Below are 15,962 nucleotides of genomic sequence, written 5' to 3' on the forward strand. Positions count from 1 at the left end.
CATTTGTTCACCACAAAGAATTCAAATATTTTTATCCCCCGCCTCGCCTTATGAGACCTTTATGTAAATGCTCTAATCCTCCCACCTGTAAAACTTGTTTACACAAAAGCCTGCTGCTTCCTCATAATTTGAGACTTGAGTGACTGACCCCCTCCCCCCTTCCTTCATCAAAGACATTCATTTCCAGTGAATGGGGAAAAGACAGAGTCACCTGCACTGGAACAAAACCTGAGTGAATTTGCCATCTATATACGCTTGCTCTTCCACGTTTATGACTAGCACACCCTTCCGAACAAAAGTGAAGGTCTACCTTGTCAAGACGCTTTAGTTGGAGTAGCGCTCTCTTTCTCTGTGCCCCTGAACTACTTTTTTCTAACACACACACACACACACACACACACACACACACACACACAATGTTGGTGGGGAGAGGTTGCTCCTGAGGCACATAAAAGAGTTTGTTTTTCTAGTTAATTCTAGAGCAACTGCAACTGGGCACTTAGTGGTCCAGAATTTCGGTGGCCTTTGAAGTCAGAGGCTGGGACAGAGGACTGCCAGGATCTTACCCCGGTTGAACCATGCAGCTGCTCTTAGGCCACTAGCAAAATGGGAGGGGTAGGAAGGACATTATGATTTGGGAATATTGGGGAGCCTTTGAGAATAATGAGCCTTTCTCAGCTTTCCCCACTGCTAGCTAAGCCCACCAAAAGCTGAAAAACTAATCCAACAAGTGGTGTCCTTACGAAAAGAAGGAAATCGGAGCTTGACACCAAGGGAAGGCCCCAAAGCTTAGCAAGGATTCATCTGTGAATCAAGCAATGTCCAAGTGGCACACACCTGTAAACCCAGCTGCCCCAGAAGTGGAGACAGGAGGATCACCAGCCGTGGGCCGACCTGACAAATTAGTGAGCTCTAGTCTCTAAATAAAACACTAAAAGCTGGAGAGGAGAGTTATGGATGTAGTCAGTGGAAACCTATAAGCCGAGATCATGTGAGGCCCTGGGCTTGGCTCCTAGTACCTCACTCAAGAAAACGAGGAGGGAGAGGTGAAGGCAAGAGAGAGGAGGAGCAGGAAGAGGGCAGGTAGGGAGGATGAGGGAGAAGAAGGGCCAGAGATTGGGAAGAATTAACTGAAACTACCAGAAGCTGGAAGAGGCTCAAAAGGCTCTCCTTTGGAGAAAGTGTGGTCCTGCCAACACGTTGGCTCTGGACAGGTGGTATCCAGAACCGTGGCAGTCCATTTCTGCCACGAGCCACTCACTTTGTTGTGGCAGCTCTAGAAACTTATCACAACTGAGAAATACTTCAGCTGCATCACTGTTAACGGAAAGTTCCCGAGACTCTCTGCCTTGTTCTCCAAGGCATTATAGCCACAGCTGCACAGAGGTGACTGGCCTGTCCCTGGCACTGCCTGGGTTGTGGCTCCATTACTCTCCTGCTTCCTTCCCTCACCTGTGAGTTTTTACAGTTGTATGAAGACCCTCTTTATAAAGGCTTTCTTTGTGGTTTAGAAAGTGGGTCCTGTCATATTGTTCTTGGAGGAGCGGCAGGAAAAGAAGGGCAGTAATTAGTGTCTGAGCAAGAAATAAAATGACCTTTGGAATGATCCATGTGTGCTTAAAGTCTGGATAGTAACTGGGACCAAGGTAACTATTTGACAAATAAAGTAACTGCAGGAAAACTAGGGACCGTCATGTGTTTTACATCCTGCTCCGACTTACCAACGTGAGCTTTAGGCCTTTCTGTGACATAGGGGCACTTATCTGACTGATTTATACTTTCCTGAAGTATCCTGCATTAAGATAATATTAATAGTCATTCAGCCTAAGACCCTGGTCAAAACTATTGGGCAAATAACAGACTTAATAGCTTCCATTTTTAAAACATTTTAAAAACATTTTCTCTGTCCCTCCCTCCCTTCTCTCCCCTCCCTCCTTCCCTCCCTTCATCCTTCACTCCTTCTCTCTTCTACTTTCCCCTCCCCACTCTCTGTGCATGCTGTGCATGTGTACATGCGGTGTGTGTGTGTGTGTGTGTGTGTGTGTGTGTGTAAAGTGTGTAAAGTGCACGTGGGGGGGTCAGCTTGCAGGACTCGGTTTTCTCCTTCCGTCATGTGAATTCCTAGGAGCTAGCCCAGGTTGCCAAGCTTGGTGGCAAGCATCTTTACCCACAGAGCCATCTCACTGGGACTGGGGGTCTTTTATAAAGAAGATCAAAGATATCTTTTGCCCACTCTTTCTCCTGCTCTATAAGTTATTATTGTAGACAGAAGTTTCTGTCTCGTCTGGTCTCACAGCCATTCAGTCCCAAAGAAACACACAGGAGCTTATAGAGCTTATATTAATTATAAACTGTTTGGCTTATTGCTTATACTTATTACTAACTAGCTCTTATGACTTAAATTCACCCATAATTCTTGTCTGTGTTTAGCTACATGGCTTGGTACCTTATCTCAGGGAGACATTCTCATCTTGCTTCCTCTGTATCTGAGGCTGGTAACTGCAGACTGAACCTTTCCTCTTCCCAGAATTCTCCTAGTCTGGTATCCCCGCCTATACTTCCTTCCTGGCTATTGGCCCGTCAGCATTTTATGAAACAGATATGAGTGACGAATCTTTACAGGGTGTAAGAGCACTGTCCCAGAGCATATTATTGCTGCAGCGAATCATCCTACATTTCAGCAGCGCGATGCACCTCACAGAGCACTTCCATGCGGTCTTCTTATGATCTGAACATTCTGTTATGAGTAGAGCCTTTCTTTGCAACTGAACATTAAATAAATACGACCATGTGAAAGATAAAAATCCAGGTCTTGATGGGTGGTGGTGCACACTTTTAATCCCAGCACTCAGGAGGCAGAGTCAGGCAGATCTGAGTTCAAGGCCAGCCTGGTCTTCGGTGCTAATTCTAGGATGGCCAGAGCTACACAGAGAAATCCTGTCTCGAATAACAACAACAACAGAAAGTTTCAGCTTCCTTTTGTTACTTGAGCATGCAGTAAGCACCTTCAACTTCCCATGTCCTACATGAGATTCTGACCTCTCTCAGTCAAATCTCAATTGACAACAGCAACTCCAAACTTCTAGTGCTCAGGTCAAAACAACTTTGGAACCGCTCTTGACTTCTGGAAATCATTCTGAATGTACATTTAACATACACTCACACGCTATTTAATGGCTTCTTTGTTGCATGACCACTGAAAAAAATGTGTTTGTCCAACTCTAGGTTGTATACACTACTACATATATGGTGTAGCATATTTGCTGTAGGCTGTAAATCTAGACAACATGTTTCTATACTCAATGTGGTAGACAGTCATATCATAAGCATTTGGATATCAGAATATGTAAACAGGTTTGTTTGTCAACATCAAGCCACAAACATGGGCTACAGTATCCCCATACAACAAACACTTTCCATCTTATGAGAAAAACAGTCTTCTGAGGTCATTATGTATGATCCACCATTGGCTGAAATATGGTCATATGGTACATGAAAGTGTGTTCAGAGTCTACCATTTTTTAATTCAAGGTTTAATTTTTATTTTGTGTGAATGTTTTTGCCTACATGTATGTACTCTGTGTGTCTGGTGCTAGTGGAGACCAGAAAAGGACATCAGATCCCCTGGAACTGGAGTTACAGATGGTATAAGCCAGCATGTGGGTGCTGGGGACTGAACCCAGGGCCTCCGCAAGAACAACAAAAGCTCTTAGCCACTGAGCCATCTCTTTGGCCCCAGAATCTGTCATTGTTACTGGCTGTTTGCTCAGACATATTGTCTCAGAGTTGATTAATGAAGCAGTCTCTGATCGTGGCTCATTGCAAAACCCTAGAGTGCTGTCCCCAAACCAACAGAATGAGCAGTGAGTGATGTGAAAGTCAAATTGCTTCAAGATTCTGTTTAAAACCTACAAGGAGATCAAGCCAAAATCCTTGCCATGACTCACAAAGCCAGGTAGAACCTTCCTCCACCTCTTATGCCTCATTGCTTGCTGTTTTTCCCTTTGTCCACCCTAGTCACACTGAACTTCTAGATGGCCCTGCAGTGAGCTGGGCACAGCCCTGCTTGAGGCCTCTGCATTGACCTTCCCCCTGCTAGGCACTCTCCTAGTAAGTCAGATTGCTTCCTGAGTTCCTTCAGGTCTTCCTTCCCACAGTGCCTCCTTTGTAAGTCTCTCCCCTGCACCTCCTCACCGGGGGCATCCACCGCCCACTCCACGTTCACTGGGGGCATCCACTGCCCACTCCACGTTCACCTGGGGCATCCACTGCCCACTCCACGTTCACCTGGGGCATCCACCACCCACTCCACGTTCACCGGGGGCATCCACTGCCCACTCCTCATTCACCAGGGGCATCCACTGCCCACTCCACGTTCACCAGGGGCATCCACTGCCCACTCCACGTTCACCAGGGGCATCCACTGCCCACTCCACGTTCACCAGGGGCATCCACTGCCCACTCCACGTTCACCAGGGGCATCTACTACCCCACTCGAGTGCTCTCGGTTCTCCATTGCACCATCACAATCCTCAGGAGTCCACAACGGCTACGTCACCTCATGGTCAATAGCTCTAAAGCACAGTGACGGAAGTGAATTTCTCACTCATAGAGAGCCATTGCAGGACCAGCGGCTCTCTAGGCTGTCGCACTATAGCAGCAACCAAAGATGGCAATGTTTCCATCTTCCCATGTGACCATCGCCTTCTGCTGGCTGAAGCAGGGGAAGACAGCCAGATGGTGTGGAGCAGCTCCTCGTGCTCTGGACTGACACCGATGGCGCCATTTCTGCTCACAGCTCAAAGCGAGTCACAGGCCCACTCACCTGCAAGAGCCAGGAAGTCTAGGGAATCTTTAGAGCCATCTCACCCTCTATATGATACATATATATTGTACGCTCTTTAATGTCTCTTGCTGGGTGGTAAGTTTCCTTATGGTGAGAACTCGTGCTAGTTCTGTGTGCTGCTAAACCCGTGCCTAGAGTAGAGCCTAGTTTAACTATTTGTCAGCATACTTGTGGGAGGAAGGAAGGAAGCACTGGCTCACAGCCTATGGGGACAGATAAGCCAACAGTGGGGCATAGCTCTGTGCTGGATCCTATGACAAGCTGACAAGCCATTCGATGAAGCCTTCGTTCGACACAGAGATATAAAGAAGGGTTTCCCAGAGAGATTTTAGGAATGGACTCGAGTCAGAGCACACGTTTGCCAAGGAGAGAATGGGAGAGTGGCAGAGGAGTCCGGAGGCCTGGATGGCTCTGTATAGACAGAAGAGGGTCCAGCCCTACCTCATGGAGACTCTAAAGGCAGCAGAAGGAAATGAGGTCGAAGACTTTGGCAGGGCCCAGAATATGCTCAGCCTTGTAAATGTCACCAAGAAACCCGGACTTCATCTTGTGAGGAAAAGGAAACTCATCAAGGACTTCCAGCAGAATAGCAAGCATGATTATATCTGGGCAGCCCCTGAGAAACTTGCAAAGCCAGAGGGAGGCATTCTCTTTAAAATCCCCCAGTTCCCATTACCTTAGGAACTGGTCCCACATCGAAGGAGAGCCAAGGCCCCCATGGTCTGGCTCACTCTGTCTAGAGGCCTCACCTCCCACCACTTCCTCTCCAAAGCCTTCTGCTGCCCACACACCAAGTTGCAACACACCCTGAACTCACTGTGGGGCGTCAGGTTCCCATGACTGAGGAGCGACAGGCAAGGTTCTATACTAGGAGAAGCCTACTGTCTCTCAGGAGCGGCTCCTTCTATCCCGCCATGTTATGTCGGCACATAAGAGGACAAGGTGGCTCTTAGAGACCGTAGAAGACTTCTTTGGCTAGCACGATCGTTAAGTAAACAATCATTAATATTAAAGCCCAAAACTTTCCTCATGGGATTAAAACAGGGGCCAAACGAATGTGCTGGGGAGGAAGCTTCCATCTCAGGAGCTTGACCCATACCCAATAAACTAGCTTGTCTTGTCCCAGCAGCGTCCTTCCTGAACTTGATGAGGTGAACACAGTGGTTAGCATCTGTGTCCTTTTTCCCTTCCCCAGGGCTGGATAACCTAATGTAAATATTTGGTCCTATTAAAGACCTGAAATAAGGTACTGCCTGGTATGTTTCACATTAAACAACAGCAGCTGGGAGTGTTTTTAGTCTGATGCCTATCATTTACGGGAGAACAGAAATGACATACGGCAAAGCCCCAAGATGTTAGTCCAACAGTTAGCAGGGGAAGATGGTATTCGTCTCTTGTGGTAGTTTGAATATAGTTGGCACCCATATGCTCATAGGGAATGGCACTATTAGGAGGTGTGGCTTTGTTGGAGTAGATGAGGCTTGTTGGAAGAAGCTTGTCACCGTGTGGAGGGGTCTCATATATGCTCAAGTCACACCCAGGGCTTCAGTTCAATTCCTGCTGCCTGCAGGTCAAGATGTAGAGCTCTCAGCTCCATCTCCAGCACTGTGACGCCTGCATGCCACCATGTCCCGCCATGATGATAATGAACTAAACCTCTGAAAATGTAAGCCACCCCACCTTAAATGTTTTCCTTTATAAGAGTTGCAGTGGTCACGGCAGTAGAAACCCTAACTACGGCATCTTGTCTCCCCCACTTTATTTCTTTCTATTCCTCGCTCCAGTTCAGAACAAACAAAGGGGGAGAGGCCTTTTGTTGTTAGGGGATACTTGTACACTATGTGAGGGTGTTTCACTGTGAATGGTGCAATAAAAAGCTGAATGACAGATAGCTAGGCAGGAGGTATAGACAGAATTTCCAGGGAGAGAGAGGAAGAGAAGGAGGAATCAAGGTGCAAGAGAGATGCCCGGAGAGACGGAGAGGAAACAGGAGGTGTAAGATAGAAGAGATGTAACACAAAGTGATAGAATGTAAATTAATAAAAGTGCATTCATTTAAGTTATAAGAGCTAGTTAAGAACATAATTACTAAGTCTCTGTGTTGGTATTTGTGAACTGTGACCCAAAAACCCGACTACAGTACATCACAGTGGAGGTGAGACCAATATAGGAATGAGAAAGATGCGCTTGCATTGCACAGGTGTTTGAAGAGAGTCTTGAGCCTCTTCCACAGAACCACGGAGCAGTAAACCAGTCAGGGCTATGACTGAGCTCAAAGGAGTAAGAAACCTGAGGAGTAAAGTGATCAGGGCAGAAGTCTAAGAGTCGTGAGCAGGGAGGAGGAACAAGAGCTCATGAAAGGGCAGGAGAACACTGCCCTGGATACTGAGTGGGAAACTCTACGTGACTGGGCGAAGAAAACAAAATACTCCCCAATATTCAGAGCTGCACTGCCCAATGTGCTAGCCCCAAGCCAACGCACTTTCTGCGGACAATATGCCCCAGAGTCTAAAGGATTCAGGCCAAAGTGTGTGTCCTCTTTCACCACTGATTTTTTTAAAATACTGATTACATGTGAGAATAACGTCTCTTGTACATGAGGTTACATGGGTTGTACTGAAATTGATTTCACACATTTCTTTACATGTTTTAAATGTAGCTACTAGGAAATTGGACATTATGTTTATTGCTCTCACATGCTTCTACGGCACCGAGAGAGCTGTCTAGACTCTCCATGAGAAGCCGCAGTTAACAGAATTCCCTCTCTTACGGGTGCAGCAGGCTATGTCAGGGACTAAAGTCCAGAATATGACCTGTCTGAAGCTAAACAGTCTTATTTTTCACATTTGTCAGTCTAATTTCATTCTCCTTAAACTTTTAAATTCATTTTTAAGACACTTATTTATTGTGTGGGCATGCATGGGTGTTCATGCCACAGTGAGTGTGTAAATGCCCACATACACATCACAAATACAGAGGTCAGAGGTCAACTTGCAGGAGCCACGATTTCCTTCCACCATGTTGGTCCTCTTAGGGATTATACTCAGGTTGTAATTCTTGAAGGCAAGCACCTTTACCCAATGAGCCATCTTGCCAGTCTTCAAATTCTTCATTTTTGAGATGGTCCCACTATGCAACCCAGGATGGACTCAGACTCACTTCCCTGGGCCTCACTTCTGCAGTACTTTTACTCCAGGTGTCTAGGAGACACTGCCGGCTTCATCTAGCATCTTCTGGGAAGCAGGAATTAGAAAGCTTCAGGTAGCCAGGTCTGGCCCCAGTCACGTAGCTGAAGATGACCTCGAACTCTAGATGTTTCTACCTGGACTTCCAAGTGCAAGGATTCTAGTCAGGCACGAACATACTTGGCTTAATCTACTATTACTTTAAAGGGCTTGAGATCAGAAAGGGACGTGGCACATTGTCAGAGTCTTGGAAAGATCTGGTGAGACACATGGGCCAGGAGAGGGAAGCACTGGTCACTTTCTGTCACTGTGAAGCCAGGCACCCAGGGGTCCGACGCCTTCCTTCCTGATGTGGCTGCTCCCGCTCCCAAGCGGTCACTGTCAGGGCTTGTTCATTAGCTTAGCTCTGAGACAAGGTCTCACTGCACACACAGCCCAAGTCCTGTCCGCTCAGCTCTCACAGGCTGTGATCACAGCCATTGTTACCACGCTCAGTCTGGCCACCAAGTTTAGCGGTGCTTACCGTCACTTCCTCTTTCTCTGCGTCTTTACTACCACACATTAATTGTACCAGTAATGGGTTTCACTGTGCTTTTTATATAGATACATAATATGCTTCGCGCATTTTTACATGCCCCCCCATTGCCCTCTCTTGTCTGTTGGTGCCCACCCCTCAGTTCCTACCTCTAAATGGTCGTTCTCCCCCAGGCTTATTTTGCTTACCGTGACTCTCCGACTCTTGCTCCACTACATTAACTGATGGTAGTGCTAAGGAAACGTTTGAAAGACACACTAATCGGGGCATAAAAACTCAGCCGAATAGCTCACCTTGTGCTCAGCAGGTGTCCCATGGACATAGTGGTGAGCTCCTAAGCCGTGCGAGGTGCCCAAGCCTCCTTTTGCCATATTTACCCAGGAATTATCTCCCACGGTGGGAACCAGCTTCCCCGAAACCAAGGTAAGGCCTGAAGTATTGATCGTCAGAGTCCGCTCAACGGATCTGAAGTAGTTAAGAACTCCCAGACAGATGCGCTGGAACAGAGGAAGAAAGGCGTCAGGACACCGCCCTGCGCTTTGCCCTGCCCTACAAAGCAGACCTGATGGGGGCTTCAAGGGGGCAGCCCTACTGTGGGGGAAAGGAAACCATCATCCCTGGACGGAACTGATTTCACACACACACAATAATGAAGAACAAACGCGTTGCTACTAAAGGTAGGAATGCCCCCATTCTAGGGGATCTCCAATGCATGGAGATCCATCGTGCCTGCACCTGTAGCTCCCGGATGTGCAGGTGACGCAGACACAGGAAGGAGAAGTAGGCCCCTCTCATCAGGACAGGGTTCCGCTCAGGCTCAGTCCCGTCGCTCAAGCCCAGCAGTTGCAGGGTCACAGCATAGTTGCTTCTTTAGCACGGAAGAAACAGTATGAGCGCGTCCCATCCCAAAGCTGCTCAGAAAACCCGCACATCCCACAGGGCACGTGGCCGAACTGAAGGGGCTCTGCAATAGATAGCTCCTCTTCAGAAACGCACTGGAAGGAAAACAACTGCCCCGGATGCGTAACACAGAGAGCATTTCGCTGAGCAACCACCCCCTTTGAAAGCCACGGTCCTGGGGAGAGACGACAGGATTCAGATATCTGACCCTTGTTCATAGTTCTGCTTTCATTCTGACTTCAAATGTTTTTGAGGTAACGTAAACTACACACGCATCGGTCACTCAAATTTCCCCACAGTTTTAAACCCACTTCCATGAATCACCAATCCGCAGATTTCATTACCCCGTCTCTGTCTTCTGCTTGAGAGACCCATCAGAGCTGTGGCTGAGATGTGTCTTCGCAAGGTCACGGTCGCCTAGTTCCACCGAAAGACCCTCATCCTTCACATTTTCATTCTGTCAGAAAACGGCATTAGATCAAATTTTGTAAACATTTATGATACCAACAAAATCACAGGTCATCAAAAAGTAAATGTCATGATCCACAGCACAACAGAGATGTTGGAAACGTGTCTTCATCCTAATCAGCATATGAAAGCCTAGGTTTCTACAATAAATGAGGGAGTAACTGTTTTTACCAGAAAAAAAATCTTTGTTTTATTGACATCTTTTATATAAAAACCACTCCATTTCTTGTCTTTTATGTGGTTTGCTTCATGAAAAAAAAATTGGTAGAACATTTTTCAAGAACAGATATGAGCTCTCTCTCTTGCTCTTGTGTATGTGTGTGTGTGCGCGGCTGCGCTTGCTCAAGGATGTATATGTCCATGTCTGCACCTGCCTGCAGAGGCAGCCAGAAACTGCAGCTGGGTGTCAGCTGTCTCCTTCAGTCATTTCGTCACCACCACCTCTTTGTTTTTTGAGACAATGCCGCTTATTGAACACGGGGCCCATGGGATCGTCTAGGCTGACGAGCTCCGGGTTTAGTAAGAGCTCCTGTCAGGCCTCTTGTGGATGTGTGGTTTGTGGGTGTCTGACACACTGCTCTTTTCTGGTGCTCAGAAGGGTCCGGTCATGTACCTGGGCTCCCAGGGACAACTGCGGTGGAGGTGTTATTAGTGACCTGCCCTTGGCCCTCCTGGTGACCCAGTGGCAGAGGCTGAGGTGGAAACCTGTGTGAGTTATATGTATGCCAGCATCTGGTTCATGGGATGGCAGAGTCCTCCGAGTGGCCCAAATAGCCATTGTCCTCTCTAACTCCAGCAACAGACTACCCACCCTGGCACTTGGCCGCTTAGATGAACGTGGCATTTCCAAGCCATACTGCAGCTTCTGGGAATAACCCAAAGACATGGGCTCCCGGAAGCTGCAATATGGCTAGACTTTGACCCTCTCCCCTCCCTTTCCCCATTCATTTAATCACAGGGCTACAGTGACCAGGTGGGGAGGCTTGGAAATATCACGTTCGTCTGAGAGGCCAAGTGCGAGGATGGATATTCTCTTGCTGTAGTAAAGGAGGAAATGGCTATTTGGACCCTCCTCCTCAGAACAGGAATGTGAGAGCTGGACTCTGATTCAGGCCACGCCATCTCAGGTACGGCAGTCACGCTTGGACAGAGATGCCCAAGGACTCCAAGGAACAGAGTTGCCCATCAGCTCCGTGACGCTTCCTATCTATATCTAGATGTTCAGTCCAGGAGAAGGCGTAATTTCTAATTCATTTGATCCCTCGCCATTGTGGTTTACCATGACCCACAGACGGCTTATGTTTAACGGACGCAGTTCCCAAGGCTGCATGTGAGGAGGCTCGTTCCCCTGCTGAGCCTGTAGTTCAACACGTACCCAGAAGGGAAGCTCTGAGCCGCATCCTTTCTCTGAGGGGATTGTGAGTTTTTCAGTTGCTTCAAAAATTACCAGAGCGAAAAGTGACATCAGATTACAGTGAAAGACACTTGAAAGAATGATCAAATAAAGCACCAGTGGATGCTGGGCCAGTGGATTGCCAGGAAGGAAGCAAGAAGAAAGAGACGGTGCAGCATCCTCCAGGAAAACGGACCCAACTACAGGAAATGTTCAAAGCCCAGGAGAACATTTCTCGGGAGCAGCAGACCTGCTGGGAAGCCCAGGGCAGATCAGAGTGTCCACGACACCACCGCTGTCTGCGGTTGCTCTTTCTTCCCAGGAGGCAGATCTTTGCCCTTGACCCTGCCTGTGACAGGTTGTTTTCAAAGATGGCCGAGCTCATGAATTTTGAGTTTGGAATTTTTACTGCCTGTCAAACTCACTTCCTTCTTAAAAGTTGGCAAAAACAGTGGGCTGGAAAGTAGAATGGGAAGAAAAATTAGAGGAAAGGTCTATTACACATTTCCTCATTCTCAAGCATCTGCCGCTTATGAGTGTGGGTCCACGGAATATCCTTGTAGCCAGGATGTAAAGGGAACGCTTAAAACTGTGCCGCTTCAGATTATAAAGTCAAGGGTTTTTCCTTCTTTTCTGTATTTCCTAATTTCCCTTGATAAATATGCATCCCTACTATCATTCAACGATATTTATTTTTAAAATATTTTAAGTGTGTATGTGTGCACGTATGTGCATGATGTATAACTCTATGACATGGGCACACACATGTCTTGGTGCATGCGTGTGCGTGTGTGCATGTGTGCGTGTGTGCATGTGTGCGTGTGTGCGTGCAAGTGCGTGCATGTGTATGTGTGTGTGTGTGTGTGTGTGTGTGTGTGATATAGGACAGCTTTTAGCAGTCAGTTCTTTCCACCATGGGCTCTGGTGACAGACCTCAGGCCATCAGGTTTTTGTGGCAAATCAATTTTATCCACTTGAGCCATCTTGCTGGCCCAAAAATATTTATTTATTTTTAATTAGATTTATTTTATTTTTCATGGATATGGGTGTTTTACCTGCATGGAAGTCGGCATAGCATGTGTGTGCCTAGTGTTCCTGGAGGCTAGAAGAGGTCATTGGGTCCTTTGGAACTAGAGTTACAGTGGCTGTGAGCCTCTTTGTAGATATTGAAATGAACCCAGGTCCTCTGGAAGAGCAGCCAGTGTTCTTAGCCATTGACCTATCTCTCCAGCCCCAGAAAAATATTTATTTTTAAAAATAAATATTCTATTGAATTTGATGGAGAGCACCAAGAAAAAGTCCTGTATTTTGCTGATCCTGCTTGTGGCAATTGCCACGTCCCATACTATTGGGTGGGCCTCATACTGACTGCCTCCCACCATCTCTGGAGTCAATCCGGACAAGTGATAGGCAGGGTGTCTCTGGTGCATGGCCACTGAGCATGGGTGAAGGCTCCACCACTGCTCACCGGTTCTGTAGCCAGAATGTGGTACTTCCTGCCATGGATCACTTCATGAGCTTCCTGTTTAAACTGTATCTTAAGCATTATCATCAGAAGAAAATCTCTGTATAAAGCCTATTTAAAGTGTGTTTTCTTAAGGAGGTGGCACAGGATACTGAACTGACAAGCAGGTTGTGGGCTCCCAAGGACAGCATGGCCTGGCTGGTTCTTCCCTTGTCCAGATCAAGACTATAGCTAAATACACTTCGTCATTGTCAAAGACTAATAAAAACTATGATCCATATGGTTCAGGGTCATGTCAAGCACACATCACCATAAAGTAACAATAATAAGAAAACCTGACATGTTTCTTTATTTCCAAACTCCAGACCTTGAAGTCAGTGCAGAATTAGAATTACATTGAGAAGAAAGGTCAGCCTTCGGTGTTCATGGCGAATAGAGGATAAAGTCAAACTGTGACAGCATCATTGTAAACATGAGTGATACCCAGGCACAAAAATCCATGTCAGAATACACAGGGGGACCAGGATGCCCATCGGTGACTGGTATGGAGGATGTGCTGCCACCCTGGCATCCTCTGTGTTGGGAAATTTTATTTCTTTATCTATTCTAATGTAACACATACTTAAGTGATGTGGGATTCCCCTCTGTACGCTGTGAGTACCATTGGTTAATAAAGAAAATGTTTTGAGCCTATGGCAGGGCAGAACAGAACTAGGCAGAGTATGCTGGGAGAAAGAAGGTGGAGTCAGAGAGAAGCCATAGAGCTGCTGCCAGAGACAGACATGCTTAAACTTTAGCCGGTAAGCCACAGCTATGTGGCGATACACAGATTACTAGAAATGGGTTAAATTAAGATATAAGTGTTAGCCAATAAGAAGTTAGAGCTAATGGGTCAAGCAGTGTTTTAAATAATACAGTTTCTGTGTGATTATTTTGTGGCTGAGTAGCCGGGAACCAACAAGCGGCCTCTCAACAACACTTAAGAAAGCAGGCTCCCTTCAGCAAATCCTAATCCTAGCACTTGGGAGGTGGAGGCAGGCAAATCCCAGAGTTCAAGGCCAGCATGGTCTACAGAGAGGGTTCCAGGACAGCCAGGCTTACACAGAGAAACCCTGTCTTGGAAAACCAAAAAAAAAGAAAGAAAGGATGGAAGGAAAGAAGGAAGGAAGGAAGGAAGGAAGGAAGGAAGGAAGGAAAGAAAGAAGAGAAGAGAAGAGAAGAGGAGAGAAGAGAAGAGAAGAGAAGGAGAGAGAGGAGAAAGGGGGGGAAGGGAAGGGAAGGGAAGGAAAGGGAAGAGAATGGAAGAGAAGAGAAGAGGGAGGAGGAGGAAGAAGAGGAGGAAGAGGAAGAGTAGGAGGGAGAGGAGGAGGAGGAAGAGGAGGAGGAGGAAGAAGAGGAGGAGGAGGAAGAGGAGGAGGAGGAAGAAGAGGAGGAGGAGGAAGAGGAGGAGGAGGAGGAAGAGGAGGAGGAGGAGGAGGAAGAGGAGAAGGTCCATCTCTTCTCCCATTCCCCCAGGTCTTGAGAATATCAGTCAAACACTCCACCAGTGAACCACACACATAGCTTGTAGGTCTGGTTTTTGATTTTGTTTACTTGTGTGTTTTATTTTTGAGACAAGATCTCACCATGCAGCTGAAGCTGGCCTGTAGTTCATTATACAAACCATGCTGGCCTCAAATTCTTGCTCATTGCTTAAAAAAAAAATTCTTGATTCTCTGGTCTCTACCTCACGTGCTGGGATTACAGGCATGAACCACCATATCTGATTTAAGTTCAGGGGTGTGTGTGTGTGCGTGTGCGTGAGTGTGCATGCGCATAGGACACGGATGCTGGTTTATATGTGTGGAGAGGTCTGAGATCAACCTTGAATGTTGCTCTGCAGGAGCCGTCCATCTTGTTTTGGAGGTCTCTCACTGGCACCCAGGGCTCACTGATTAGGCAAGTCTGACTGCCAGCAAATTCCAGAAATCTGGCTACTTTCACCTCCCCAGGGCTGGGATGTCAAATATGTACATCATGCCCAGAGTCTTAGCTACAATTTCTATTGCTGCAACAAAACACCATGACCAAAAAAACAACTTGGGGAAGAAAGGATTTATTTGACTTACACTTCCACATTGCGGTTCATCACCAAAGGAAGTCAGGACAGGAACTGAAGCAGGGTAGGAACCCCAAGGCAGCAGCTGATGCAGAGGCCATGGAGGAGTGCTGCTTACGGCTTGCTTCCCATGGCTTCCCCAGCCTGCTTTCTTATAAAACCCAGGACCACCAACCCAGGGATGGCACCACCCATAACAGGGCATAATGGCACCGCATTGATCACTAATTTAAAATGCCTTCAGCTGGATCTTTAGAGACCTCAGCTGAAGTTCCCTCCTCTCTGATGACTAGCTTGTGTCAAGTTGACATAAAACCAGCCAGTATCCCCATCTTGGACCCTAGCTCCTTCGGCAAACACTTTATCAGCTGAACTGTCTTTCTAGTTCCTGGACCTGGTTTTTAATAAGAGAAGATTTTTGGCTAGGGCTATTCATGGATGGCCATGTAACCTGTAGCATATAATAAAGAGGCATACTATTAAGGCATAAAAACTTGTAGAAAAAGTAATAAAGACAAGCCACCTAAAGATGGAAAATTCACAGAGTCTGGATTATGTATATTATTGTGTTATCTTTGAATTTTTTAACTGCAAAGAGACATTTGATTCTAGGAACTGCTAAACTAAGCCAACATATATATTTCAAAGGTATCTTGAATTCAAAATTTGAATCTAAAGATACATTACTTCGGAATAGAGGTTCTTCTTTTGTTTCCACACAGGATGAGAACCTGTGGACTGCTTCCAGACTAACATGGTTTGATGGACCGAGACCTCTGAAAGGTTGCCTTGAATACCCCTCAAAAAATTACTTTGTCCAATAAACAGCAAGAAAAAGTCTGGAGAAAACTACACTCAATCCCAAATATTGTCTATAAATATTACATTTAAAAAGGGATATCCTATACAGATTTGTACTGGTATGGATTTTAGTTTGTTGATACAAATTTAAGGTCAATTTTGTTATACTGTGTATATGTATTTCTGACCTTGATTAAAGTATTGTGTTTATCCAGCTCATTTAGAAATGTAATGTATAATTAAGAATTATAAGTTAATAGATAATCATTTA

General features: G+C 46.4%; 1 protein-coding gene across 1 annotated transcript in view; it reads right to left on the reverse strand.

Annotated features, from left to right (window-relative positions):
- Positions 1 to 15,962, reverse strand: part of LOC119821713 — a 179,439-nt gene that overhangs the window by 111,985 nt on the left and 51,492 nt on the right. The window contains exons 12-14 of the mRNA XM_038340846.2: positions 9,811 to 9,923; positions 9,302 to 9,434; positions 8,860 to 9,063 (exon numbers count right to left, since the gene is read on the reverse strand). Of these exons, the coding sequence (XP_038196774.2) occupies positions 8,860 to 9,063; positions 9,302 to 9,434; positions 9,811 to 9,923 (450 nt within the window). The remainder of the gene's footprint in view (positions 1 to 8,859; positions 9,064 to 9,301; positions 9,435 to 9,810; positions 9,924 to 15,962) is intronic.

This window comes from Arvicola amphibius, chromosome 8 (genome assembly GCF_903992535.2).
Source record: "Arvicola amphibius chromosome 8, mArvAmp1.2, whole genome shotgun sequence".
NCBI classification, from domain to species: Eukaryota; Metazoa; Chordata; class Mammalia; order Rodentia; family Cricetidae; genus Arvicola; species Arvicola amphibius.